The 27,982-nt window shown below is 34.5% G+C and overlaps 1 protein-coding gene across 3 annotated transcripts in view; it reads right to left on the bottom strand.

Moving 5' to 3' along the window:
* Positions 1-27,982, bottom strand: part of Prestin (solute carrier family 26 member prestin) — a 145,144-nt gene that overhangs the window by 37,950 nt on the left and 79,212 nt on the right. For all 3 annotated transcript variants that reach the window (XM_089106284.1, XM_089106285.1, XM_089106286.1), the window contains exons 4-7: positions 27,110-27,220; positions 21,248-21,681; positions 18,383-18,621; positions 9,920-10,259 (exon numbers count right to left, since the gene is read on the bottom strand). In XM_089106284.1, the coding sequence (XP_088962410.1) occupies positions 9,920-10,259; positions 18,383-18,621; positions 21,248-21,681; positions 27,110-27,220 (1,124 nt within the window). The remainder of the gene's footprint in view (positions 1-9,919; positions 10,260-18,382; positions 18,622-21,247; positions 21,682-27,109; positions 27,221-27,982) is intronic.

The raw sequence follows: 27,982 nt of genomic DNA, 5'->3' as shown, positions 1-27,982 counted from the left end.
ATAGTTGTAATAATTGAGAGTTGTTTATACAAATTTTTCTCCATAACGACGCTTTATTTTTTTTCTGAAATTTGGCATAGTAACATTTTCCGGTGTGAAACAACGATATAGATAGGTCACGACTACGGAAAATTTCATTCCCGACGCCCGGTGACCTTAATATATTTTCCATAACTCGTCTGCTGACTGAAATTAGAGACTAACTACTGGAACCAACTATCAACCAAAAGGCTGACAGTCACCAAATATTATATAAATTATATAATAAATTATATAAATATTAATAAATAATCACCAAATATTATATAAATTATATGATATAAAATATACCCTCAAACAATTCTTTGGGGTTTCTTATATCACTACTCCTCTCTTCTTATTGACGCTAAAGTTTAACAAAGAAAAACCTATTACAAGGGTGAACAACAATCACGTTATTACTACTCTTAAACATTCCGACCTGGGTTAACTTTGCATAATTTTTTTAAGCAGCAACTTTGTATGCAAGAGAATTTTTAACGACAATTGTAACTTCGGCTATATTTATCATTCATTCTGAAAAAGAATGATCAAGATAGGCCACGACATTGGGAAAATTACTTTAGAAGCTTAACTTAAAAAAAAGTTCATATGAATACGTCACACTCAAATGCATATATTATCATTCTGTTTCCCTTGTTATTATCCACTGCTTTCTCGCATAGGATAGTGCGTCGAACTTCACATCCGAAAGGTGACGGATATCTTAAATACCTTATAATATAATATCTATATATATTATATATCTATGTATATTACATAGTATATTATAATAATAATATCTTACAGTCGTCGAGTCTTCCACTGGAATCTTTTTTTCATATTCAAATTTTTCCAACATCTTTCATATGTCAGAAAAACTTGGTAAAGGTAAAAGGTAAAGAACACGGCATTGGACTTTACAGTCCCTACCGGCGGTGCTGATCTCCGTTTCTTGGCCCTTCAGCCAGGAAGTGCAATGGAGAGTTAGGGCCTAACCATCCTGTGCTTTCGCACACCCTTCCTGTTTACCTTCCCCAGATTTCTCCAGGTACCCATTAAGAGCTGGGTCGACTCTGGCTGAGCTTACAGAGTGACGCCACTGACCCCCCTCACAAACCAAATAATTGGATACACTAGGATTCAAACCCTCGCCCTCTTGGACAAAGAATCTTATAATAAATTTTACTGAAGATAAGAGTCTGTATTAAATATTTTAAAAAGCACATTACAATCTAATGTGACAGTATAAGATTCTATGAGAAGTCGACAGTATACAATAATTTGTCGGTAAAAATATCCAAAAACTATGCAGAATAAAATAAAATAAAAGTTTTTAAAAATCTTTCTCGTCACCGAGCTATACCATAAAACAGAAAATTAACCTTTTGAAATAGCCTATTCAAAAAAAGTAGCCTACACCAAAGTATCTGCTTTGTCCTTTCATTTTACTTACGGGCTGAAAATTAACCTTGTTTCTTTTGAGGACCTTTTTGTTGTTAACTCGTATTTTCTCTTTGCTAATAAGCTACAACTACGAATTATAAAGTGGAACACAATGGAGTTAAAGCGAAATAAAGTTCGGATTATAATGGACAAGAATATTTCATAGAATATATTTCAAGAATATAATCAAGAATATTTCAAAATATTTCAAGAACATTCAGACAATAATATTTCAAGAATATAAAACTTGTTGAGACTGATCAGAATAGAGTTTAATAAGAAATAGAATATTTAATAGAATTAAAACTTGCGATGTCTCCTATAGTTAGAAAAGTTTGCTTCTAATTTAGAAAGGAAATAGAATATTAAAGAGTTATTATCAAGATTTGACAAAAAGAACTTAAAAATTTAATAGTAAATTCAAATTCAAATTAATTTATTTAGCATAAAAAAAATACAAACAAATTTACAGCGGCCATCTACAAAAACCAGAAGGTTTGTTTACGATGGCTGCAAATCCATTATTATAAAGCTCTACATCCACATAAAAACTATCTCTTTACGGGGAAAAATCAGCACTTGAACTAAATCAACATAAAGAACATCTCCTACTCTAAAAGTATTACACTCTAGAAATCGAAAGTGAGAAATATCAAATATCATCCTTAAAACATCCACTCAAAAAAAAAAGAAAAAAAAAAATGAGATACATCTAACTAAATCAACTATGACAAAATCAATAAGTATCAGCTAGGCTATAGAGCCGACTGCATGCGCTTTGGCTGGGTAATTTCGTGAAAATGCGACCATTATCTGTCCAAACAATTTTCATACCAAACATTAATCAAATTCAAAAATCTAATCATTCAAATTATAACCCAAAAGGTAACGCTTCAATCTACTCTTGAGCTGGCTTACATTATCAGCATGTCTAATAGTATCCGGGAGGGAATTCCACACCACCGGTCCCGCAAAATGAGGCAGAAACGCAGCACGTTGAGTATTTCGGAACTCCGATGCAAGGTCATTTGCATTTCTAGTCTCATAACAGTGATAAGATGAGTTAGCTTTAAAAATTTCCCAAAATACCTCCGGTGAACACTTATTCAAACATTGATAAGTAAAAATTGCTAACTGGTAATCCCGTAACTGATAAATATTTAAAATTTTCAAACTTGTAAAGCAATTCAACGTGCTATTTTCAAACTGAATATAATTACCTAAAATGCGAACTATTTTATTCTGTAAAATTTTGACCTTTCTAAAACTTGAAATAAAACTACTAGTCCATAGCATGCAACCATACGATAAATAAGGGCTAACAATAGAATGATAAAGTAAAAGTAAAACATTTGACGGTAGTTGATTTTTCAGTCTTCTTATCACACCCAACCCTATTGAAATCTTAACTGCCACAAGATCACAGTGTGATATCCAACTTAAATTACAATCAAGACTAAAGTCCAAGTATTTAACAATATGTAAATGCTTTAAAAATTCAAACTTAAAAACAATTTCACTATCTACAACACATGAAACTCTATTTCTGCAAAGTATCAAGAAATTTGTTTTTGAAATATTCGCTACAAATTAACTAGAATTTGTAAAACATATCAGTTCAGCGAGGGCCTTATTTGTCTTCTCAATTAATTGGTTTAGACAAGTAGCTGTAATCGTAAACACCGTGTCATCAGCAAAAGACGTTATAAGTGCATCTGATATATAAAAACGCATGGTATCAACGTAAATTAGATAAAGAAGTGAGCCAAGCACGGAACCCCGAGGCACACCAGAATTAACGATAAAAGTTTTTGAAATATAATTTTTAATAGACTCGAATTATACACTGGTCAAGATAAGATTCAAACCATTCCAGAATAACCCCTTGGATTCCTAAACGGCTTAGCCTATTTAATAAAATTTTATGAACCACCGTGTCAAAAGCCTTTCTAAAGTCTATAAATACTGAAAGTACCAGTACAGTTTTTTCAAGAGTACCATTCATGAAATCTAATAGGTCCTGGACTGCATGTATTGCAGAGTGGTTTTTCCTGAATCCAAACTTGGTATCACTATGAAAACCGTAAGTAATCAGATGGTTATAAAGTCGTCGATGCATCACTTTTTCATACAGCTTAGCAAATAGGGACAATACTGAAATCGGCCTCCAATTAGACGGATCGGTTTTTGAACCCCCTTTGTGAAGCGGAATAACTTTAGCCTCTTTCAGACGAGTAGGAAATTCACCTTTCTTCAAAGAAAGGTTAATCAAATAAACAATACAAGGCAAAAAATATACCATAACATACTTGAACGCTTTCAGATTAATTCCATCATTCCCTGGAGAACTTGATTTTACCAATCCTATTATCTGTTTTAATTCTTCAACGTTCGTTTCATCTGCAGACATTTCCAATCCAACTCCCCTTTCATCACTAAACGTCTCATTAATTTCATTATTTTCATCGTATGGATTCTCACTTATTGATTCACCAATCTTAGAAAAATATTCATCAAAAAAATTAGCCACCTCTTCATTTCCATCAACAAATATACCATCAAAGATCAGACTAGCAGGAATCTCGGTCTCTTTCTTCTTATTTACGATTTCATTTATAATATTCCAAGTCGTTTTCGTATTGCCTTTGTTTTCCTTAAATTTCTCTCCATAATATTCGCGGATGCTTGACCTCCTTAGCCGATTTACTCTATTACGGATTTGTTTAAATTCAGTAAGATCTTGACTATGGTTACTATTTAAGTAACTCAAATACAATGTATTTCTCCTTCTAATTAAGTCGAGTAGCTCCATAGTTACCCAAGGTTTCTGGGGTTCCTTTTTCCTCACCTTTATGCTCTTTACTGGGCAAGTTCTCTCAAATATTGGCTGCAATATGTCCATGAACTTATCGAATGCCGCAGAAGCACTTTCAGATTCTTCATAAACTGATTTCCATGACACGATACTTAGTTCCTCTCTAAACTTCTGTAGGTTCTCTTTTTTTAGTTGCCTTCTTTTAACCTTTGTCCTGTTCTGCTTTGTCGCATATTGATATGAAGAACATATTGTAAAAGAACAAAAAAGACAAAATTAAAAAAAACTATAATCGGAAACAAACTGGAAGATCTCATTAGTAAAAGAACAATCCAAGCAGCAAACACGAAGCCCAAACATGATTGCCAACCTTTGGTTTGATATTTTCGAATTAAAATAGAATACAAAATCTAGTTTCCAGAATTGAAAATCAATTAAATTTAGAAAAAATATAAAAAAAGACGGTATGAGCTCTATTATTTAGAATTGAAAGATCAACCAGCAACCGATATTATTATTATTATTATCATTATTATTATTTTTTATCATTTGCAATAAATATTGCTCTAAGAAGTTACCAAAAGCCTAAGAGAGATTAAATAAAAAACAGAAGCTTTTTTTTTAACTGAAAGTAAGGAGCGGCATTAAAACTTAAAACGAACAAAATTATTCCGTATATGAAAGGGGCTGTCCCCTCCTCAACGCCTTGCTCTTTATGCTAAGGTTTGACTCTGTCTCACAATTCTATTTTTTAAAACAATAAAAAAAACTTTTGCGTAAAGAGCGAGGCGCTGAGGAGGGGACATCCCCTTTCATATAAGGAATAATTTCTGTTCGTTTTACGTTTTAACGTCGCTCCTTACTTTCAGTTGAAAAAAACTTGGGTTTTTTTTTAAATTTAATTTCTGAACGTGTTTGAATTAATGCAACTTTCTATTGGCTCACAGTACATAAATAATTAAAACGAAATTTACATATTAATTTTACTTTTTTTGGCTAAATGGCTTTCTCGAAAGCTTACGTAACGAACTTCTATAATCGTCTATTTGTATTACGTATATTAGGGGATTCGCTCCCCTAGTCAATACCTCGCTCTTTACGCTAAAGTTAAAATTTTGTTCCAATTCTTTAATAGTGACCCCTTAATAACAAAGGCAGTTAATCAGAATAAATAGCTTTGAAGAAAATACAAAAAAAAACTTTTGCGTAAAGAGCGAGGTAATGACTAGCGGGCGAACACAATCACATACGTAATAATTTCTGTTCGTTTTAAGTTTTGATGTTGCTCGTTACTTTCGGTTGAAGAAATTGTTATTTTTACAATTTAATTTTTGATCATCTTTTATATAATGCTGGGAAATCTGGCACCCCCTTTATAGCAATGTCCCTTCCCTCATGAGAAACTTCCTCAATAGAAAGATCCTCCCATATAACACCCAACGCCCGTCCCCACTACCAGATAAAAATCCCTCTGAAAACGTCTGTATACTTTCAAATAACCACGGCTACAGGTAAACATAGAGCAATGTTCGTAAATTACGGCCCTTCTCCAAGGGACTGTGAGGGTTTAAGTCATCCTCAAAGACATAGCTATTATTTTTCGACCATGCTGAACAAAATTGTTATCTCAAAATTTTGATCGCGTGGCTTTAGATAAAAAAATTAGCGTGGGAGGGGGCCTAGTTGTCCTCCATTTTTTTAGGTGACTTAAAAAGGCCACTAGAAATTTTAATTTCCGTTCGAATGAGCCCTCCTGCGATATTCTAGGACCACTGGGTCGATACGATCACCCTTGGAAAATAAACAAAAAATAAAGAATCACAGGCAGCGCAATAGCGCTGCCTAAGTAAAGAACGATGTCGGCACAATGTATTTTTTTTTTCGTGGTCTTAGACTTCGTATCGAAGGAGTTGTCGCAGAAACTTCGAAAAGGGCTCATTCAATTGGAAACTGGAGTGGCTAGTACCCTGTTTAACAGTCGAAATTGATTGGAGAGCAACTAGCCTCCCCCCACGCCATTCTTAGGGGGTGTTTTCCCTTTTTTTGAAAACCGAGCAAATTTTCTCAGGCGCGTAAGTTCATGGGTAAGACTAAACTTGATGAAACTTATATATTTGAAATCAGCATAAAAATTCGATTCTTTTGATGTATCTATTGGTATCAAAATTCATTTTTTTAGAGTTTCGGTTACTATTGAGCCGGGTCACTGCTTACTTACAACTCGTTCCCACAAACGGTTTGAAAAAACGACATAAAAACAAACAAAAGTAGCTATACAATACGAGCTATATGTAATATGAAATACGAGAATACAATACGAGCTATATGTAATATGTATGACGAGCTATACAATACGAGCTACATGTAATATGTAACAAGAGCTATACAATACGAGCTATATGTAATATTTAATACGAGCTATACAATACGAGCTATATGTAATATGAAATACGAGCTCTATTTAATATGTAAGAAGAGCTACAAAATACGAGCTATATGTAATATGTAATAAGAGCTATACAATACGAGCTATATGTAATATTTAATACGAGCTATATGTAATATGTATGACGAGCTATACAATACGAGCTACATGTAATATGTAACAAGAGCTATACAATACGAGCTATATGTAATATGTAATACGAGCTATACAATATGAGCTATATGTAATATGTAATACGAGCTCTATGTAATATGTATGACGAGCTATGCAATACGAGAAAAGAACTGAAAAGAACTGATCCAGTATATCCAAAACTGCACTGATGACCTACGCCGCAGACACGCAGCGCCTGCTTTTGTAATCGCTGGTGATTTCAATCAGACTAATAAGGCATGGGTCTCCAGCATGCTTGACCTTAAGCAAGTTGTCTCAATCCCTACTCACGTCAGTGGTAGTATATTAGATCTTATTTTCACGAACATTCCCGATTATTACGAAGTACCCTTCTCTCTCGGTCCGTTGCATAACTCTGACCATATCACACTTCTTTGGAAGGCCAAAGTTGGCCTTCCAGCACCTCGTAAAGTAAAAATTACCACTCGACCTATGACTAAAGAGGCAATTCGTTCCTTTGGACAGTGGATTGGGACGTTTGACTTTGATGAGATTTGCTCTATGACAGATATCGACCAGAAAGTTGATACTTTCAACTCTTTGCTGTCATGTAAATATCACGAACATTTCCCTGAGAAAAAAATAACTGTTAGTGATACTGACAAACCTTGGGTAACACCCGATCTAAAGAAGCTTATCTTAACTCGCTGCCAGTTACATCGCAGTGGGGATATTGTTCAAGCAAACAAACTTCGTAACCGCATTGTTAAACTGTTACGAGCAGCGCAGAAAAGGTACGTTCATGACAAAGTCTCGCCTCTCCTTCAAGGTGAGCCCCGTAGGTGGCACTCTGAAGTCAAGCGTCTTACCGGTAAACGTACCACCAGTGAAATTAAGATACAGAAAGACGACAAAACGCTGATAAAATCAGCCGAAGTGAACGCCTTCTTCACTTCAATCTGTACTACTCACCCGTCCTTCACTGAAGCCGAAATCGAAGCCCTCATTGCTGACGTCTCTGAAGATACAATCGTTGAAGTATCAGAGTTCGCGGTGTATAAAGAACTTCAAAAGTTAAAAAGCAACTGTGCTTCTTACCCAGGAGAATTGCCAGTTAAACTTTTAAGAGAATATTCTATGTTTTTAGCAAAACCACTCTCATCAGTGATCAATCAGTCGTTCAAGGAGCACAAATTCCCGAGTGCTTGGAAAAAGCCTACGTCCGCGTCTTACCTAAAGTCAAAGACCCGAAGTCCTGCAATCAACTTCGTCCGATTTCTATTACGCCTAATATGGCTAAAGTGACTGAATCTTTTATTTATAGAGAGCTCCTAGCCCAAGTTCAGCCAGCCCTAGATCCGTTTCAGTACGGCTGCTTGAAAGGGAGTAGTACGACGCATTATCTAGTACGTCTCTACCACCTGATTACCGAGTGGTTGGACAAAGGCAGTAGCCTCGTTGACCTGCTTTTAGTCGACTATCGTAAGGCTTTTGACTTGATCCGCCACTATACAGCAGCAAATAACCTCAAAAAGATGGGCGCTAGGAAGCATATTTTGCTCTTAGTTGTTGACTTCCTGCGTAACCGCTGTCAGTGTGTCTATGCTCTCTTCCCTAGTGACTTAAACTCTGAGTGGGCTGAACTAACGTGTGGCGCACCACAAGGCACTAAGCTGGCAGCTCTTTTGTTTTTAGCGGTAATTAACTACATTACCCTCGAGTTTGAAGACAGATTCAAATACGTGGACGATCTCTCCCTACTTCTGAAATATCTTGCTGAAAAGTCAGACGTGTATCCCCAGTTCAGCAGTGAGATCAGGAACTCCTTTCTCGAGGCGTGTAGCATTAACGACCTCCAGCTTAATATGAATAAAACAAAAGTCATGAGGTTTAATCCGCTTAAGCGTGACCTCTCATTCCCGGTTCCTTGGTACCCTACTACCTCAACCTCAGTGATTCTCGGGGTTACTTTCAGTGACGACTGTTCATTTAGCGCGCACATCGCCGGTCTGGTGAAAAAAGGTAGTTGCGCATTACAGTCGCTAATTACCTTGCGCCGACTGGGTTTCTCACAAAGTCAGCTGAAGACGGTTTACGTCACGTATGTGCGCCCAATCCTTGAATATGCGTGTCCTGTGTGGGGCCCTCAGGCTCATAATATTGAATACCTAAGTGAAGATCTGGAAGCCATTCAAAAACGGGCAGTGAAAGTGATACTAGGCCCGAAATTCAACTCTTATGAGGCTGCCCTTAGTACCTTACGACTGCCAACGTTGCGTGATAGGCGCTTACAGTTAATGTGCAATTTTGGGCAGTCCCTTCTTTCGTCCCAGAAACACCGTTCGTTGCTTCCCCCTCCTGCACCTATCACCGCCAACACCCGCCATAAAAATCAACTAGTGCCGCCAAAGTGTCGAACAACCCGTCACAGCAATTCTTTCGTGCCTTTTTTTGTCAGTTATTTAAACCGCCAGTGACCAGTTTTATGTAATGTACTAAACAGCGCCATTTAGTCGGGGCTTCGGCCACGGCTACGATAGTTGTTTATAAATAAATGAGTCTATGAGTCTATGAGTCTATATGTAACAAGAGCTATACAATACGAGCTATATGTAATATGCATGACGAGCTATACAATACGAGCTCTATGTAATATGTAACAAGAGCTATACAATACGAGCTATATGTAATATTTAATACGAGCTATACAATATGAGCTATATGTAATATTAAATACGAGCTCTATGTAATATGTATGACGAGCTATGCAATACGAGCTATGTGTAATATGTAACAAGAGCTATACAATACGAGCTATATGTAATATTTAATACGAGCTATACAATATGAGCTCTATGTAATATGTATGACGAGCTATACAATACGAGCTGTATGTAATATGTAACAAGAGCTATACAATACGAGCTATATGTAATATGTAATACGAGCTATACAATACGAGCTATATGTAATATGTAATACGAGCTATACAATATGAGCTATATGTAATATGTAATACGAGCTATATGTAATACGAGCTATAAAATACGAGCTATAGGTAATATGTGAGCTATACATACGAGGGGCAGGGGCTCAAAAAACGGTCCAATGAACAACAGAACCATCAGCAATAAGAAGCATGAAACAATACTGGCTATCTGAGTTTTCCCTCCAACCGACTCCTGAATCAGACTCCTAGATAGACTAGCCGAAATTGGCAGAGCTGAAAAGAAAGATCCACCAACATTGGCTAAACCTTGGGCCAACAGCTCCTGATTTGAGTCAACGATGTAGCGATGTTTTTGCGCAAATATTTTCCCCATTGATAAACTGACAGCGTAGGCTACTACTGCAATTGGCAATGTGTCCAATACAAGACTGGGGAGTAAGCTAGCGGGCGGCAGAGCAGGTTCTGGAATTCTAAAAGAAAAATTTTGACTTGTACGGTGAAAAAAAGCGAGTCACACCCAAGTGTGTCAATTGCAGAGGTGATCGGCGATTGCTTCCTCTAAATTTTCGACAGTATATTTTCTGAAATTTTTATTGAGAAATACTCTCTTTTGGCATTTCTTTTCGAAAAAAATTCAAAAAACAGCAAAATTGACCCACCCCCCTAAGTGTTGATAATACATTAGAAAATTTACTAAGTCACAATGGACACATGCGATTAAGGTGAAAGAAGACATGCCTTACGTTGGCTCTACAAAGGTCCTTTATTCTATATAGGAACGTACCCAAGAATTTGTACGGGTTGACACAGGGTGGGGGCAGAAATAAACTTAGAAACAGATTTCTCAATAGATAGCTTAAATTGCCAGCTTTTTTTTTTTTTAGCTAATTGGCTTTCTACAATTTTTGAAACGAACGGATTTAGAGGAAAAATAAGAGATGAAAACGAAGTCTATAAAAAAACTAAATTAATTGTCAGAAAGTTCATAATTTTTATTTAAATTAAACGGTAACTTTTGTAATTCTTAATATTTCTCTTCTAATTCTGTAATTCTTGTAACATTTCTTTTTCTTAATTGACATCTTAACTTTTTAGAGCTTTGAGGGTCAGTAAACCAACCTTATTTCTATTTGTTTTAGGTTGGAACTTAGTATTCGTTGTGATTCCTGCTCACTTTACGTTTGAATTCTAAAAAAACCTACGAGAAGAACAGGTATGCCTGTTCTTTTCGTAGGCTTTGCCCATTTTAATCTATTTGCCCATTTTGCCCATTTGCCCCTCGGTGGTACTTTCTATTTCTCGGTGGTACCAATACCCACATGTCATATACAGATAGGACACGCAGGCATTGTTTTCGCAGGCATTATCATATCATAATTTCACACAGCTATTAACATGTCATAATTTCTCATACATTAACGATTTTTCCTAATACGTAACCCATAACACAGAGAATAAATAGCGGAAAAAAGGAAAAAATTTGTGTATTTTTTCAAAATCTTTTATCTTCAAATATTGTAAATTAAATTAGGCTTTATTTTTCTTCAGTTTGATATACCTCACGGTATACTCAGTTTTTATCAGAAAAAAAATATTCAAAAACAGTCTTTACTTAGCACAAAATTTAAATTACAACAGCTTAAGTTACAGTAAATCATACGGATTTTAAATAACAAATGTTTAATTTTTATGATGGAAAGGCATTGTGGTCTTCGTCGCTATTTACTTACTTTAATGTTATTAATTAAATCAGGCTCAATTAAATTAATATAAAGATCGGACTTATAATTTCAGTTCGAAATTCCCGCCATGTATTCATTCCTTATCAGAATAACTTGCTTACTAACCATGACACTAGATTTAAAAAAAAATAGTCATAAACTTAAAAAAATAGAAAAAATACTAAAAAATTACTAAAAAACAGTCTTTACTCCAAACAAACTTTGAACACCAAACCTTACCAGAACTCATTTGCTCATTTTTTAGCGCCAGTTTAATCCCTAATTATAATGATTTATACAGGGACAAATTTTTGAAAATATTAATCCTTATTATGATCAAATTTTATTTTATTGCACGATAAATTTGATAAAATTTATGCAAATAGATAAATTTGTTAAACTTATGAAAAACATCATAAATCATTTTCGTTTTTATAGCATTCGACATTTTAATCTTAAAATATCACAAGTTAGATATGCGCAGATTTTAAAATTTCAATCCTATTTCGATTACTTTAATTAGAAAGCTTTTGTTATGAAGAAAAAAGGGGTCAAAATAAAGATAAAATCACCACAGAACTAATAGAAAACCAAATATAAATATAAACTAGATTTACTTTGCTTACGCAACGTGAAGTATCGTGAATCTTTGGTTGCGATCCGCAACACGTGTTATTTGGTTTTGTTTCTTCATTATCGATGAAACCACAAATTGTCAATCTTTCAAAGCTTTAAAAGGTTGTGTAAAAAAAATAAAAAAATACAATGATAACACGTTTCTTATTTTCAAAATGTCTTTCATCCCTTAATTCTATGACTCTCTACCTTAGTTCTGCCCTAGGAATGACCTATGGATGGATGATAGATAGACTTATCTATCAACAAATAAAATGACATCATTTTTACACAATCCTAAAAAGGGCTTATCCCAGATTCGCCTCTCAATTACTCGGACTATATGTCTTGGCTTGTTCTACAATTAGCCATGTCTTGATTCCTACTGCAATATACTTGATTTTAATTCAAAATTAACGGACAGATCAAGTGTCAAGGACAAAAAAATAAAAACTGATTATTTGAATTGGTTAAGTGGAAACCTACAAAACCATATATCTTAAAAAATAGTATATTAGTGAAAATTATTAGTGATGTTAATAATATAAAAATATTATTAAATGTTAGTGAAAAAGACCTTCACTTGCAGTTATCTAGTTTTTGGTAGTAGCGAGCACCAAATAATTAAAAAAAAGAAAGATGGGTGAAAAATCAGCAAAATATTAGCTGAAAACACCTGACACCAACAGCTTAAGAAAGTAACTGGCAGTAGCGGGCACTAAACAAAAAAAGAAAAGTTTTTGGTAGTAGCGGACACCAAATAAAAAAAGGAAAATTTTTCGTAGTAGCGGGCACCAAATAAAAATTAAGAAAGATGGGCGAAAAATCAGAAAAATATTAGCTGAAAACACCTGACACCAACAGCTTAAGAAAGTAACTGGCAGTAGCGGGCACTAAACAAAAAAAAGGAAGTTTTTGGTAGTAGCGGGTACCAAATAAAAATAAAGAAAGATGGGTGAAAAATCAGCAAAATATATGCTGAAAAGACCTGACACCAACAGCTTAAGAAAGTAACTGGCAGCAGCGGGCACCAAACAAAAAAAGCGCAGTTTTTGGTAGTAGCGAGCACCAAATAAAAGAAAGATATATGAGCGAAAAATCAGCAAAATATTAGCTGAAAACACATGACAACAACAGCTTAAGAAAGTCAAGCTTTCCTTTGAAGGTGTAATTATCTTTGTGAACCATCTGATTTTTAATGTTTGACATAACGGACGAAGAGCGTTGTCAGATCTGGCTATTTACTTTCTCTTATCAAACAGTTCGTGGTAACGAACTGTAAGTAAGGAGCGACCCGGCTCAATGGTAACCGAAACTCTAAAAAACGGGATTTTGATACCAATAGATACATCAAAAGAATCAGATTTTAATTCTGATTTCAAATATATAAGTTTCATTAAGTTTAATCTTACCCATCAAAAGTTACGTGCCTGAGAAAATTTGGCTGATTTTCGAAAAAAGGGGGAAAGACCCCCTAACAGTTATAGAACCTTAATGAAAATCACACCATCATATTCAGCGTATAATAGAACCCTACTTTAGTGGTTAAAACCTCAAAAATAAAAAATTTGTTATTTTTAATTTTTTTTCACGAATAAATTAACCGGATGCGTGTTTTTTTTTTTTTTTTTTTTTTTTTTTTTTTTTTTTTTTTTCCCAGGTGGAATCGTATTGAACTAGTTGTCCTAGAATATCGTAAGAAGGCTCATTGGAATGGGAATTAAAAGTTCTAGTTCCCTTTTTAAGAGACCAAAAAAAATGGCGGGCAACTAGGCCCCCTTCCAGACTCATTTTTTTCCCAAAGTCACCCGATCAAAACGTTGAAATAGCCATTTTGTTCAGCATGGTCGAAAATATGATAAAAATGTCTTTTAGGATGACTTGATCCCCCAAAGTCCCCAGGGGGAGGGCTGAAAGTTATGAACTTTACTCAATGTTAACATATAGTATTGGTTATTGGGAAGTATACAGACTTTTTCAGAGGAGATTTTTTCTGGTAGGTGGGGGAAGGAGAGGGTGGGGCGCTATATGGAAGGCGCGTTCCAGGCAGGCAGATGACATGGGGGACGGGACATTGCTATGCAGGGGGCGCCGGAGTTCCCAGCATTATTAAAGAAAAAGATCAGGAATTAAATAAAAAAAAACAAGTTTTTCAACTGATTGTGATTAAGAGGTCATTTTTAAAGAACTGGAAAAAAAAATTCGAACTATAGTTTAAAGAGCAGGGTATTGACTAGGGGGCGAACCCCCTAATATACGTGTTAAAAATTTATGAAAATAGAAGTTCGTTACGTAAGTTAATTCTAAGTTACGTATATTTATTACTAATAAAAACGTTCGTAAATAAAATTAAACAAGTTTCGAGAAAGCCATTTAACCAAATATAATATGCAAATTTTGTTTTAATTATTCATGTACGGTGAGCCAAAATCAAAACCTGCATTAATTCGAAAACGTTCAAAAATTAAATAAAAAAAACAAGTTTTTTAAACTGAAAGTAAGGAGCGACATTAAAACTTAAAACGAACAGAAATTATTCCGTATATGAAAGGGGCTGTCCCCTCCTCAACGCCTCGCTCTTTACGCTAAAGTTTGACTCTGTCTCACAACTTTATTTTTTAAAACAATAAAAAACTTTAGCGTAAAGAGCGAGGCGTTGAGGAGGGGACAGCCCCTTTCATATACGGAATAATTTCTGTTCGTTTTAAGTTTTAATGTCGCTCCTTACTTTCAGTTTAAAAAACTTGTTTTTTTTATTTAATTTACTGTTAAGGTTCAACATGGGAACACTGAAAAAATGTGAGGCCCTCAAAACTTTATAATCCTGAAACAACCAAAAGAAAACTGCAGAATCTAGATTTTGGGGTATAAATAAAACTAAGATGGGCACAGCGCGAGATATTTTGGGGTTTCAGGGTCCAAGGCGAGATTTTTTTTTTTTAAGATGGGTCCAGGGCGAGAGGAAATGTTTGAATAGTTTTTTGTATTCTACCAGAAGACTGGTTTGATGTTTATATTTGATTATTACCTTTGATTGTGGTATTTGGTACTTTCATTTATTCTACTATGCTTTTCAGTAGTGTTAGTTCATAGACTACTACTAATGAAATACTGGTAAAGGTTTAATCATTTAATAAAAACTGTTGGTACTTTAAAGGCGATCTCAGGATGTATTGCTTCTGCGTAAAATGAATTTATTTCCTATTTCAGACACACAATCATTGTTATTGCTTTTAAAATGCAGCATATGTAAAAGCCAACGTAGTATTAATCTGTCCAAAAAGATGAAACCTAACACAATCTATGTTATTATTAATGCACCATATACCATATTCTAAAATATTCTACCATATATATATATATATATATATATATATATATATATATATATATATATATATATCAAATTTTACAAATTTTAAAATTTGACGAAAATTTTACAAAATAAAGCGATGAGGATGCATTTTCAGATTGATAATAGGTCTTCTGTTAGTCATCTTTATGGATCAGCTGGAATTTTTTCCTTACATCAACTTCATTTCATTGCAATATCCCAGATATGTCACAATTACGTTTTTGGCCAGTTAGGATCATATTTCCATGGAATTTTCTCTTAACTCGCAGCGTCATTCATATCCGACATCACTCAAGTTCAATTTCTCACACGAGTGTAGGCGAACAACTACAGCAGGATTTAGTTTGAGGCATTTCGGCCCGAAGGTGTGGAATTCTAGTCCCCTGGATATTAGAGAGTGTGTTGATTACCTTCAGTTTTGCAGAATGGTGAGGAATTTTATCTCTTAAAGTTGACTTTGGTTTTATTTACCTTTTTTGTATTTGGGCAGTTGTCCAAGAGGCTTGTTTGTGTTTTTGAGTTTGTTTTTTTTTCTTTTTTTCGTTTTCATTTAAATTGCTAATGGTGTTTAATAATTTTTTGTAATTTTTAATGCACTCAATTATGCCACTAGGCATGTGCGCAGGTGTATTTTATAGCGTTAGGTATATTTCATAGATAAAATATCTATCTATGTATATATATATATACGTATATATATATATATATATATATATATATATATATATATATATATATATATATATATATATATATATATATATATATATTAATCTGTCCAAAAAGATGAAACCTAACACAATCTATGTTATTATTAATGCACCATATACCATATTCTAAAATATTCTACAATATATATATATATATATATATATACATATATATATATATATATATATATATATATATATATATATATATATATATATATATATATATATATATATATATATATATATTATATATATATATATATATATATATATATATATATATATATATATATATATATATATATATATATATATATATACCAACGTTGTATTAATTTGCCCTAAAAGATGAAACCTAACACAATCTATGTTATTATTAATGCACCATATACCATATTCTAAAATATTCTACCATATATAATATTTATACCATATGGTATATATATACAGTACAATGTATATCCCATATATATATATACAATATGCACCATATTCTAAAATGCACCATATACAAGCTGTGTTACTTTGTCTCAAAATGTAACACCTTGTATTTGTTTCTAACGTATTTGACGATAATAACTTTAATTCTACATATTTCACAAACTGATTGCCACATAACAACTTTATCAATAATAGCAAAACAACTGGCATTATGTTGCATTACTATTAGTAATTATTACATAGCCACTTACATGAAGATGGATTCCTGGCCTGAAAATTTATTGGACACTAATGAAATTAAGCACAAGTATTCAACCCTTTTAAGTTTTCTAGCCTCTAGGTTTTCTAGTTTCCTCATAATAAGTTTGTTTTTCTAACGTCTTCCTAAATTTTGAAAACTTCATGTTCTCAGCTTAATATCTTTTAGTTCTGTCATACAACGTACCTAATTTTTGTGCTAGTTTGAATTAGCTCCTCCAAAATTGTTGAAGTTTTATTTTAGTTTTTAGGATTAAATATTTGAACATTTCTTATACATTTAATTTTATGAGAACAGAATCATCTAACTATTAACAAAATAATAATTAGTATTGATTGGCAAGACAAATGAATGTCAATGAATATTCAAGTACAGTTGGACACGCTACTACTACTAACAACTCCCTGCAGCACCAAGCCACCTAAGGCCAATACTGCTACGCACGCTCCTTCTCCAGCTCAACCTTTTGAAAGCCTCCCTCTTTACACCCTCCCAGGAAGTTCCCATTTCTCTTAAATCTTTCCTAACGACATCCTCCCATCCCAACCGGGGACGACCTGCTTTTCGTTTAGCCCTAGAAGGTTGGCCGAAAAGGACAATCTTTGACAATCTGTCATCCTTCATCCGCAGAATGTGCCCTAGCCATCTCCATTTTCCTCCTATTATAGCCCTAGAAAGCAAGATTTAAGCAGGATAGCACTAGAAACAGGTGAAGACAAGTATTTATCAATTCTGATGGTGAACGTTCTTAACGATTATTGCTTAAAAATCACTCCCTATACTAGAAGAAAATTCTCCGAACACTATATCTTTGAAGCCCGCTAGCGCCTCGGTCGTAAAAGTTAACAGTCCAAAATTTCTTGATTCTTTAATCAAGTGTATGCCTCAAAATTCACCACATTCATCCCTTTGGCAAAAGTTACTCGCCTAATAGATTTAAAGCAGATCTGAGAACTTTATTCGAAGTAAACTATGCTTCTGAAAATCATCATTTTTATTTCCCATTGGCGGAGGATACTTGCCACGTAAAGTTCAAACCAACATGTGAAAAAAATATACAGCCCACTGGAAATTTGCCGGAAATCTGCCAGAAATTTTCTGTTGAGCCTCGTTATGGAGGAATAATGAGCCCATTTGTCCCCTCAATCATACTGACAGACAATTCTGAAAAGATCCACTTCAAATAAGGTGCAACATGCCTATCTTTCTTCTAAATTGGCGGCAAAGAGGTGGGGGAGATTTGTTGAAGAGACCATGTACCTCAAATCACACAGACTGAGAATTATTGCACGTTCCCTATAGAACGATATGCCTATATTTCCACTAAAAGAGTGGGGAGGTTATTGGGGGGTAAACGGGCCCACTTCGACTCATACATTGAAGACCCCTGCAAGACTTTGGTTAGAAAAATGTGAGATTTGCCTCATCATTGGCTAAAAAGCTGGCAATAGCGGCATGACAATTACCTTCTGATAAAAGCATAGCTTACCCTTTTGGTATATACCCAACTACCCTTATTCCAAATTCATCATTTAGGGAGAACCATCTCGATGCCAAGGTTCCACAGAGTAAGGCAATCATCTCAATTGGGACTGGCACTTTGAGTTTCTTAGAATAGATTGGCTTCAAAATCTCGTTGTTGACTACAAGAATGCCAATTGTTATAATTGACACAACCAAGGTTGAAACATTTGTGTATCTAATATTGCTGAATATGGCAATCCAGGTCTAAAAAAGAATAAAGATAAGCAATCAAAAACAAATTCCCACGATATAGATGTCTGAACGTGTCAGGAATTCCTACATGTTTGAGCTAATTGTCCAACACATGACGCACGTTGATATACGATAAAATTTAGTAAAGAAAAAACACAAAATTCATCAAAATTCAATCCCCCCCCCCTCACAGTATACTGATATGCTATCACGTCTTTGTTATTTTTTCAGAAAATTATTTTTCGCCAATCATGATTCCTTCTTTCATCCATATTTTCTTTATGCTTCCCCGGGCACCCTGCTGGGCGGGGGGGGGGGCGAAACTGGGGGTTGCCCAGTTTGATACGACATATTTTGCTTATATTGGAGTTAGGAGGAGGGTACTGTAATTAACTTTCCCGGGAACCACCAATCCTAAGAACGGCTCTGGGCTTTTACCGTTTAATCTTTTTTAAATTTCCTCGATACTTTAAAATAAATCAACACTACTACTACTACTACTACTAAAAACTCACTGCAGCACCAATCCGCCCGAGGCCAATATAGCTATACACACCCCTCCTCCACCCGAATCTAGTCAAAGCTTCACTCTTTATCCCTCCCACGTAGTTCCAACTTTGATGTTCCAATTCCGATGAGCATTACTTAAAAATTGATTCATAGAGACATCTTTATGGGACTCAGAAGAGACAGAGGGACATCTTTATGTGTCTTCAGAGAGACATCTTTATGGAACTTGCAGAATATTCTCTTTAAACCAATTTTATTTGATTTCTATTTATAATTAATAAAAAAAAAAGTTTTTTCAACTTTTTCAAGTTAAAAAAGTTTTTTCAACTGAAAGTAAGGAGCAACATTAAAACTTAAAAGTAACAGAAATTATTACGTATACAAAGGGGTTTGCCCCCTCCTCAACAACTCACTCTTTACGCTAAAGTTTTTTAGTACTTTTAAAAAAAGCGTCTTACTGTTCTAATTAAACGGCCCTCGTGTTTCAGGAGTCATTATCAAAGAATTGGGACAAAATTCTGATGGTCTGATTTTCATTGAGATCACTTGACTTCCAGGGGCTGTTTTCCCCTTTGTTCAAAAATCAGGAAATTTTTCTCGTAACCTTTGATGGGTAAGATTAAAATTAATAAAATTTATATATTTGAAATCAGCATAAAAAGCCGATTATTTTGACATATCTATTGGTATCAAGATTCCGTTTTGTAGAGTTTCGGTTACTATTGAGCCGGGTCGCTCCTTACTTACAGTTTGTTACCACGGCCTGTTTGATATTTGCCATGATTATTTGTATAGTAAGCCTTTGAATTTTCTGGGATATTACCAGCTAGTTCTCGTTATCATAATTACCAAACGATTCCTAGATCAGGTTTTTCGTGGGATTTTTTTTTTCATTTTATTTTTTTTTCATCAGATAGTTAATTTCAAGCGACTTTTCTCCACGCTTGTGCATTATGGTTCAGGCTTTCGTGAATTCTACGCAATGTGGTTTGTTTTTGGACTGGAGCAGGATATTCAGCCTCGTCTTTTTTGGTGATTTATTGTCCATTACGTATATTGTTCATTCTCACGATACAAGGGGTGGTGTTCACTTCTATGTATATAGAGGTATTTCTTTCCATTCATGTTTTCCTGTTTTTTATAGAGGTTAAGGTTAAGGTTTTTGTTATTACGGTTAAGAAGACTGAGTCGAAAATCCTTGGAATAAATGAAGGTGAAAAGAGGATGCTGGGTAGCGAGGATATCGACCAAGTGTACAGGGTCAGATACCTCGGTAATATTATTTGTAAAAAATGGTGGGTGCAGTGAAGACTTTACAAGTAAAATGGCCAAGGCACAGGATGTTTTTTTCACAATTGAAAATAGTTTGGAAAAATAGTATGATAAGGTACGGTGATGACAGTGATGAAGATTGACAATCTATTTGAAAACCATATATAACAGGGTCAACATCAAAGGCGACGCTATAGCGTTGTCTACAGTAAAGGCCATAAGGCACAAATGTTTTATATTTTTCCCCAGGGGCATTTCATATAGAAGGGGTGATCGTACAAACTTCAGAGGCGGGCTCATTCGATTAGAAATTGGCGATTAGAGTTCTATTGCCCTTTTTCAGAGTCAAAACGATCGGAGGCCAACTAACCCCCCAAGCCATTTTCCCCCAAATACAACCGATATAAGTGTTTTAAAGTAAACCCCCCTGATTTGTAATACACTTCTCTATCCGCCTTTCCCAGCCTTCAAAGCAATCGCGGAATTGTTCTTCTGTTGCCCTTGACAATGCCTCTGACGTTGATTTTCTATTGGGGTTTAAATTCTGAAAATGGTGCCCTTACAATTTTTCTTTAATTAAAAAAAATACATTCTATTTTAACAACATTACTACTAGAAAAAAACAAAAAAACAACAGAAAAAAGGTAAAGTAAAAAATTAACAGATATACATAAATAAAGAAATTAAAAAAAAATAAATAAAAAGGTTAAGATTAAAAGAAGTAGGAAACACTCCACCTTAAAAATAAATAAACATAATAAACCATTTTATTTATTATTAAATAATATATATATATATATATATGTAAGTATGTACATACTACATACTTACAGAAACATATCTATAAGATACTTACAGATATGATTGAAAATCTTCCACTAAACTTTCCAATACGAATTCCAAATAGATATTTTACTTGTGAAGTAAATACATGAACAGCTGCGGCAGTTGTGAAACCAGATACGAGCGAATCTGATAGAAGCACCCCCAGAATACCCAACTGCAATAAATGCATTGCCAACTGCCACACTCCAACTAGAAAACTAATTGCCATAGCCACTTCTGTAGATGTGTACTGAGGGAGAGACGTCCCATTGTCTGGCAGAAAAACAATGTCCTGAAACGTGGTCGTAGTCTCCAGTTGGGCGGTTCCACCCATAAATGATAACTCGGTGGCATTTTCAATAGTTTCAACGGTGGTACTATTTAGACTAGGTGTTGAGATTACAGCTTCTGGCGCGTACATGCTAACGACGCGGCCACACATGAGCGTCACGACGGAGAGACTGCCTAAAATGTGAAAATGCGTAAAAAAAAAGAAAGATCTAATGAATATATATATATATATATATATATATATATATATATATATATATATATATATATATATATATATATATATATATATATATATATATACACATATATATACATATATATATATATATATATATATACACATATATATACATATATATATATATATATATATATAAAAAACATATATATAAAAAAACATATATATTATATATATATATATATATATAAAAAAAAAACATATATATATATATAAATAAATATATATACATATATACATATATATATATATATATATATATATATATATATATATATATATATATATATATATATATATATATATATATATATATATATATATATATATATATATATATATATATATTAATATCTAACATAAATAATAAAATGTGAAGAGGTTAGTAAATGAAAAATTAAAATAGTACTTATGGAAGAAATTGGCTTAAACATATCCTTAGTATACAAGATCAAATTCCAAAAACAACAACTACATCTACCATCAACTCAAAGCACAACTAAGCCACCTTTGGCAAACACAGCGCACACTCTTCCTCTGTCCCACTCTATCCATAGCTCTAAATTTTTCTTCCTTTTATATACCTTCTATTTCCTTTAACATTCATCCTGTACATGAATATCTTTTTCCTATGGTTCTTCTTTTTAGTGGAGCCAATAAGCCTTCCTTTTTGGCGTCTTTCATTCTTTGCCTCTAGCTGGATAGACAAAAAGCACCATTTTCATTAAACCTATCACCTTTCATTAGTAAAGCGTGAACTAGGCCTATTAACTTTTTAAAGTACTAGAGAGTGGGATCAAACTCCATTTTTCATGAATCTTATCATTTGCAGATCCAGGGGGGTCGGAGGGACCCCGGACCCCCTCCAAGATTTTTTCTGGTACCCTCTTATGCTGTTTTTTACTCATTTCTTAGAATAAATTTGTCAATGTTGGGATTTAACCCCTGTTTCTTTTCTTTTTAGATAAATGACCTGTTCTCGTTTTCTTAATTACATTTGCTTATAGTATAATTTCAAAAGACAGGTTAAATTCTCGTTGCTAAGTTAGAGGCGTCACAATAAGTAAGTTTGAAGTAAGTTCTATTTTTGGACTTCCTGGCTTGGGAGTCATTGAAAAATAAAGCTAAGAGGTAGAATTGGGTTTGAACGGGGATGGAGCTGATTGTCTGGGCCAAGCGAAGGTCCACCCCTATGAACAGTTGTGTACAAAATATGAATTTGATTTAGTCTACTTTGAGACTCCGTATAGGGAGTCTGTAATTGGAATTTATAGATGTCATTATTGTGACCCTTTTGGAAGAATACAAGTAAGGTATTTTCTACAAACTGTGTACTAGTTTCCGTAACCCAGGCAGTGTAGGGATAGAGCTACGAGGTACCGTCATTATTATATTGACAGGGAGGTTTGTTACCTCCAAGGAGAGAAATAGAGATTTTCTAGCTGTAACCCAAGACGGGTACACTTGGCTTTAGAAAGTGGCCATTTGACCACTCGATCGCGTTATCATACCCTGGGACAGGGTATACTGTAAATAGGGTAGTACCAAACGCAATATTTGCAGAAACAGTGTGGTAGACGCGGGAATCACATTATAATTTGGAACCGGGGCTTTCCCCTCCAATAAGTGGTGACACACGTATATTACCACGCCAGTGGCGTTGTGGCCTACCGGTATAACACTGGTGGCTAAAAATACCACGAACATTGGTGGCAGAACAAAAGGAGCTATCAGTAAACCTGATAGTAAAAGAATTCCGCGTTTTCGAAGAGATTAGTTGAGTTAGCCTACATAGTGATAGTAGCCTATTGTGGTTACATATAAAGAAAAAAAATACTGAATCAATTAATAGGATTATGAAGATCTATTATGGGCTGTGCCTTGTGAGATCATAATTGAAAAGTTTACGGATCAATATATAGCGCAACTAATTAGTGTGCAAAAATATAAGGAAAATTTACAAGCAGCAATTTTTCGCGAGAGACCGGAAGTTACATGGATAAAAGAATTTTCATTTAGACTGAAGAGGTAATTTCAGTTAACGGAATTTTGAAATTATGTCGGACAGAGATGAGATTAACTCAAGACCGAGAAGGGCGAGTGAAGCCCATAGAAAAAATAGGAAAATAGAAAGAAAGGCTAAAATGGAGGCCTTTGAGAGAAAGTACCGAGAGTACTGGTATATGAAACAATTACAGGATGAGATAGATCAAATTGAAAAAGATAATCAAGCCAATGAAATACTTCATCAGGCCCGTATGGACAAAATTGAAAAAGATAGTCAAGCCAATGAAATACTTCATCAGGCCCGTATGGACAAAATTCAAAAAGATAGACAAGAAAGAGAGGATAGCTAGAGAGCAGAGAGAAGAGAATATTAGAATTGATAGAAAACTAAAGGAAGAGGCTGATAGAATAGCCCGAGAACGAAAAAGGGAGAATGATAAAATAGCTAGAGAGAAAGAAGAAAGATATCACCAAGAGTTTAAAAGAACCATGATAGGTCTAATAGAAGCCTGCTGGGGAATTCCAGAAAGTGAGATTTTATCACAACTAACTTCTAGGCTGTCAGATAGCCATAATAATTTATCCAAGAATGAATCGCGTGAAAATGAAAATTACCAAACATTAAACACTTTTACGAGAAAATATACAACTTCGCTGACTAGGGTGAAGGTGAGTCGGCCCATAAAACGAAATGGGAGACTGTACCGCCCTGTCGGAAAATTTAAATGCTTGATGCTCAAAATGATGATCATCAGGAAAAATTTAAATCCTCAGAGCCTTTTTTTCTAAAAATTGCCATAATAAACAGGAGAAAGTAAAAGATCGAATTGGGCTATAGCACATAATCAAGGAAATATTGACGAGTTTGTGAAATCACATAAAATAGAAGGAAAATTAAACGGAAAATTGACCGAAATGGTAATTGACTCAGGGAGTGAGCAAACTTTTGTGCGAATTGACCTAATTAAAAAGACGGAAATGGACCATAAAAATAATATTACAACATTATGTTATTATGGAGATAAGCACCAATGCCCGTCTGCTTGGGTAAGAATAGAAATTGCAAGGAACGACGGTACAATTCAGAGAAAAACGATAAAAGGAGGCTTAGTACCTACGCTAGCAGTGGATGTTTTAGTAGGAGTAGACTTTGGAGATATCGGAAATCCAAATTTCCAGAAAATGGTAAACTTGAGAACACTTTTAACGAGTGTGAGACGCAGAAAAATGGTTGCTAAAATGAAGCGCTGATTGCACCAGAGAAAAATGAGACGAATTTTATTGTACGCGCTTTTCCTCGGAAAGTTCGAGAAATTTTAGTAGAATATGAAAAGCCAAATATCGGAGTTCAATTCCCATTTGATAACGAAATATTTGTTTCTGCTGTAAAAATAAAGAGAACTAAAAGAGAGAAAAAAGATGCAAAGCGGAACTACAATAAAGAAATGCAGTCAAAGATGGACACTGGAGTCCAATTCAGATTTCATGACGATTTATTTAATGCCACTACAAAAGTAAAGAAAACTAAAAGAGAGAAAAAAGATATTAAACGGAACTACAATGTAGTAATGCAGTCAAAGGTGGTGGAGATTAGAGTCCAAATCAGATTTAACGATGATTTAGTATTTTGTAAGAATGACAAAAATTGAGAAAAGTAGATGAAAAGAGAAGTGTAGAAAAGAGACAAAAATTTGGAGATTCAGCCTGAAGTGGCGAAAAATAAAAAAATGTTGGATTGGCTGTGCCTTGATAACATAAATAATAGGGGGGAAAAAGAGGTCAAAGGCCCACGGGGAATAAAACAAGATGGTTACGAAATAGAGATGAATGACCTACAACGGGTTGGGGGAAAGTTGGGAGATATAGAATGTCGAGGCGGATTGGAAAAATTTGGGAAAGAATCTGATATTGGTCTGATCAACTCAAAAGAGGGTTTGTTCCTTTATGAGGGGGAGGAATCCCTTTGAGAGGCTCTCCTGCGGGATGACGGGAAAGATGGTTCTATTCCGCGATCCACAACTGGCGGACAAGCTGTAATCCCTTTACTGAAGCCTTGTCTTTCCAGTCTTCAATATTATCTTCATCCCTCATTGCCGAGCATTATTCATTCAATTATTTTAGGGGACAAGACCCAGAAAAAAGCGATTCAAGGTTCGCTCAAAATCATACTTCATTTCCCAGTACCCTTATCGTTTTCACAGGCCTTTGTATTTCCGGCCTTAGATTATTTGAAATTATGCCAAGGGGCAATTTACTTTTTTATTGAGATATGGGGTTGTTTCCACAGATGGAAATTAAGAGGCTAGTGCAGCCAATTTTTCATGATGGCTGGCATCATCAAATGTGCCAGAAACTGATTCTCTGCTCCTCTCAAATGTAAATTCGCGAGAGCAAGAATTTTTTTTTGTTTTTGATTGTGCTGCATACAATCATTGTCTACGAATCTTGGGGACTTCAACTTTCAAGACCTAATGCGGATGCTATACGATTTAGACCATGGTGGTCCTACAGTAGAAACGTGTCGATGACGACCGATCCAGAGCCAAGCGGTGGAAGTAGTAACAAAGACACTGGTGGAAGAGAAGGCAAATGGATTTTGTAAAGTTGAAGTTAAGTGTTTATGTTTGTAAGGGTGGACCAAGGTAGCGCGTGGGTGATCATTTATCTTACGGGGGGAGGTGTTGGGCTTTCACCCCTGTTTCTTTTCTTTTCAGATCAATGACCTGTTCTCGTTTTCTTAATTACATTTGCTTATAGTATAATTTCAAAAGACAGGTTAAATTCTTGTTGCTAAGTTAGAGGCGTCGCAATAAGTAAGTTTGAAGTAAGTTCTATTTTTGTACTTCCTGGTCTGGAGTCATTGAGAGATAAAGCTAAGAGGTAGAATTCGGTTTGAATGGGGATAGAGCTGATTGGCTGGGCCAAGCGAAGGTCCACCCCTATGAACAGTGGGGTACAAAATATCATTTTGATTTAGTCTACTTTGCGACCCCGTACAGGGAGTCTTTAATTGGAATTTATAGATGTTATTATTGTGACCCTTTTGGAAGAATACAAGTAAGGTATTTTTTACAAACTGTGTACTGGTTTCAGTAACCTAGGCAGGGTAGGAATAGAGCTTTAATACAATATATATATATATATATATATATATATATATATATATATATATATATATATATATATATATATATATATATATATATATATATATATATATATATATATATATATATATATATATATATATATATATATATATATATATATATATATATATATATATATATATATATATATATATATTTAGGAAAACGAAATAAAAAGTTCTAGTAAAATAGAAAATGGTAGTACCGAGAGATATGTGCCTTGAAGTTCCAAAGAAGAAGTAAATAAGCACAGGAAAAAATGCCATGTAGATCCCCAAAATAGGTGGGCAATTGGCTAACATCGCATAACCAAGACCTACAAAAGGAATTAATTAATCAGACTAATATTAAATAAATGGTTTCAAACATCTCAAATAAACGGTCTTACTGAAACTATTTGTGTGAAAACTTAGAATTATATTTCTGATTAAGACCCTCTTTTGCATTTTTTTTTTTCATTACTGAAACTGGTTAATTATTTTTCTTTTTTTGCTTATGTTATTTTTTGTTTTCTTTTCTTTCATTTCTTTGTCCTTGTGCTCCACATTGTTGTTTTTTCCTTTTCTTATTGGTAGTAAATTATATATACATACATATGAAGTTGGCTATTCTTCAAAAAACGCCTTTATGTTTAAATCCGGAAACATTTACACAGTATCAAGACATTTTCAACCAGTGGCCTGTATAAATATTTCATATACATTCCCAATGTGTTATGTAACCCATTAAAGACTGTGTGATTCTAATGTCTATTACTTTAGTACGATATGGTGTTTTGATATTATTAGGTTAATTTGAGCCGTCCTCGCTAAGGGATTGGCGCGCTGGTTTAATAATTCTTTGCCCAAGGGGCATGGGTTAGATCCCAGGCGTAGCCAGTTATTAGGTTTGGGACGGGGGTCAGTGGCGTGACTCTGTAAGCTCAGTCAGAGTCAACCCAGCTCTAAATGGGTACCTGGAGAATTTTGGGGAAGGTAAGCAGGAAGGGTGTGTAAAGCACAGGATGGTTGGCCCCTAGCCCCCATTGCACTTCCTGGCTGAAGGGCCCCGAAACGAAGATCAGCACCGACACTTTGGA

Source organism: Artemia sp. Qi Xiang Cuo, chromosome 20 (assembly GCF_049724085.1).
Source record: "Artemia sp. Qi Xiang Cuo chromosome 20, ASM4972408v1, whole genome shotgun sequence".
In the NCBI taxonomy this organism is placed as follows: domain Eukaryota; kingdom Metazoa; phylum Arthropoda; class Branchiopoda; order Anostraca; family Artemiidae; genus Artemia; species Artemia sp. Qi Xiang Cuo.
The sequence above is the reverse complement of the archived record's forward strand: the minus strand, read 5'-3'. Positions and strand labels throughout refer to the sequence as shown.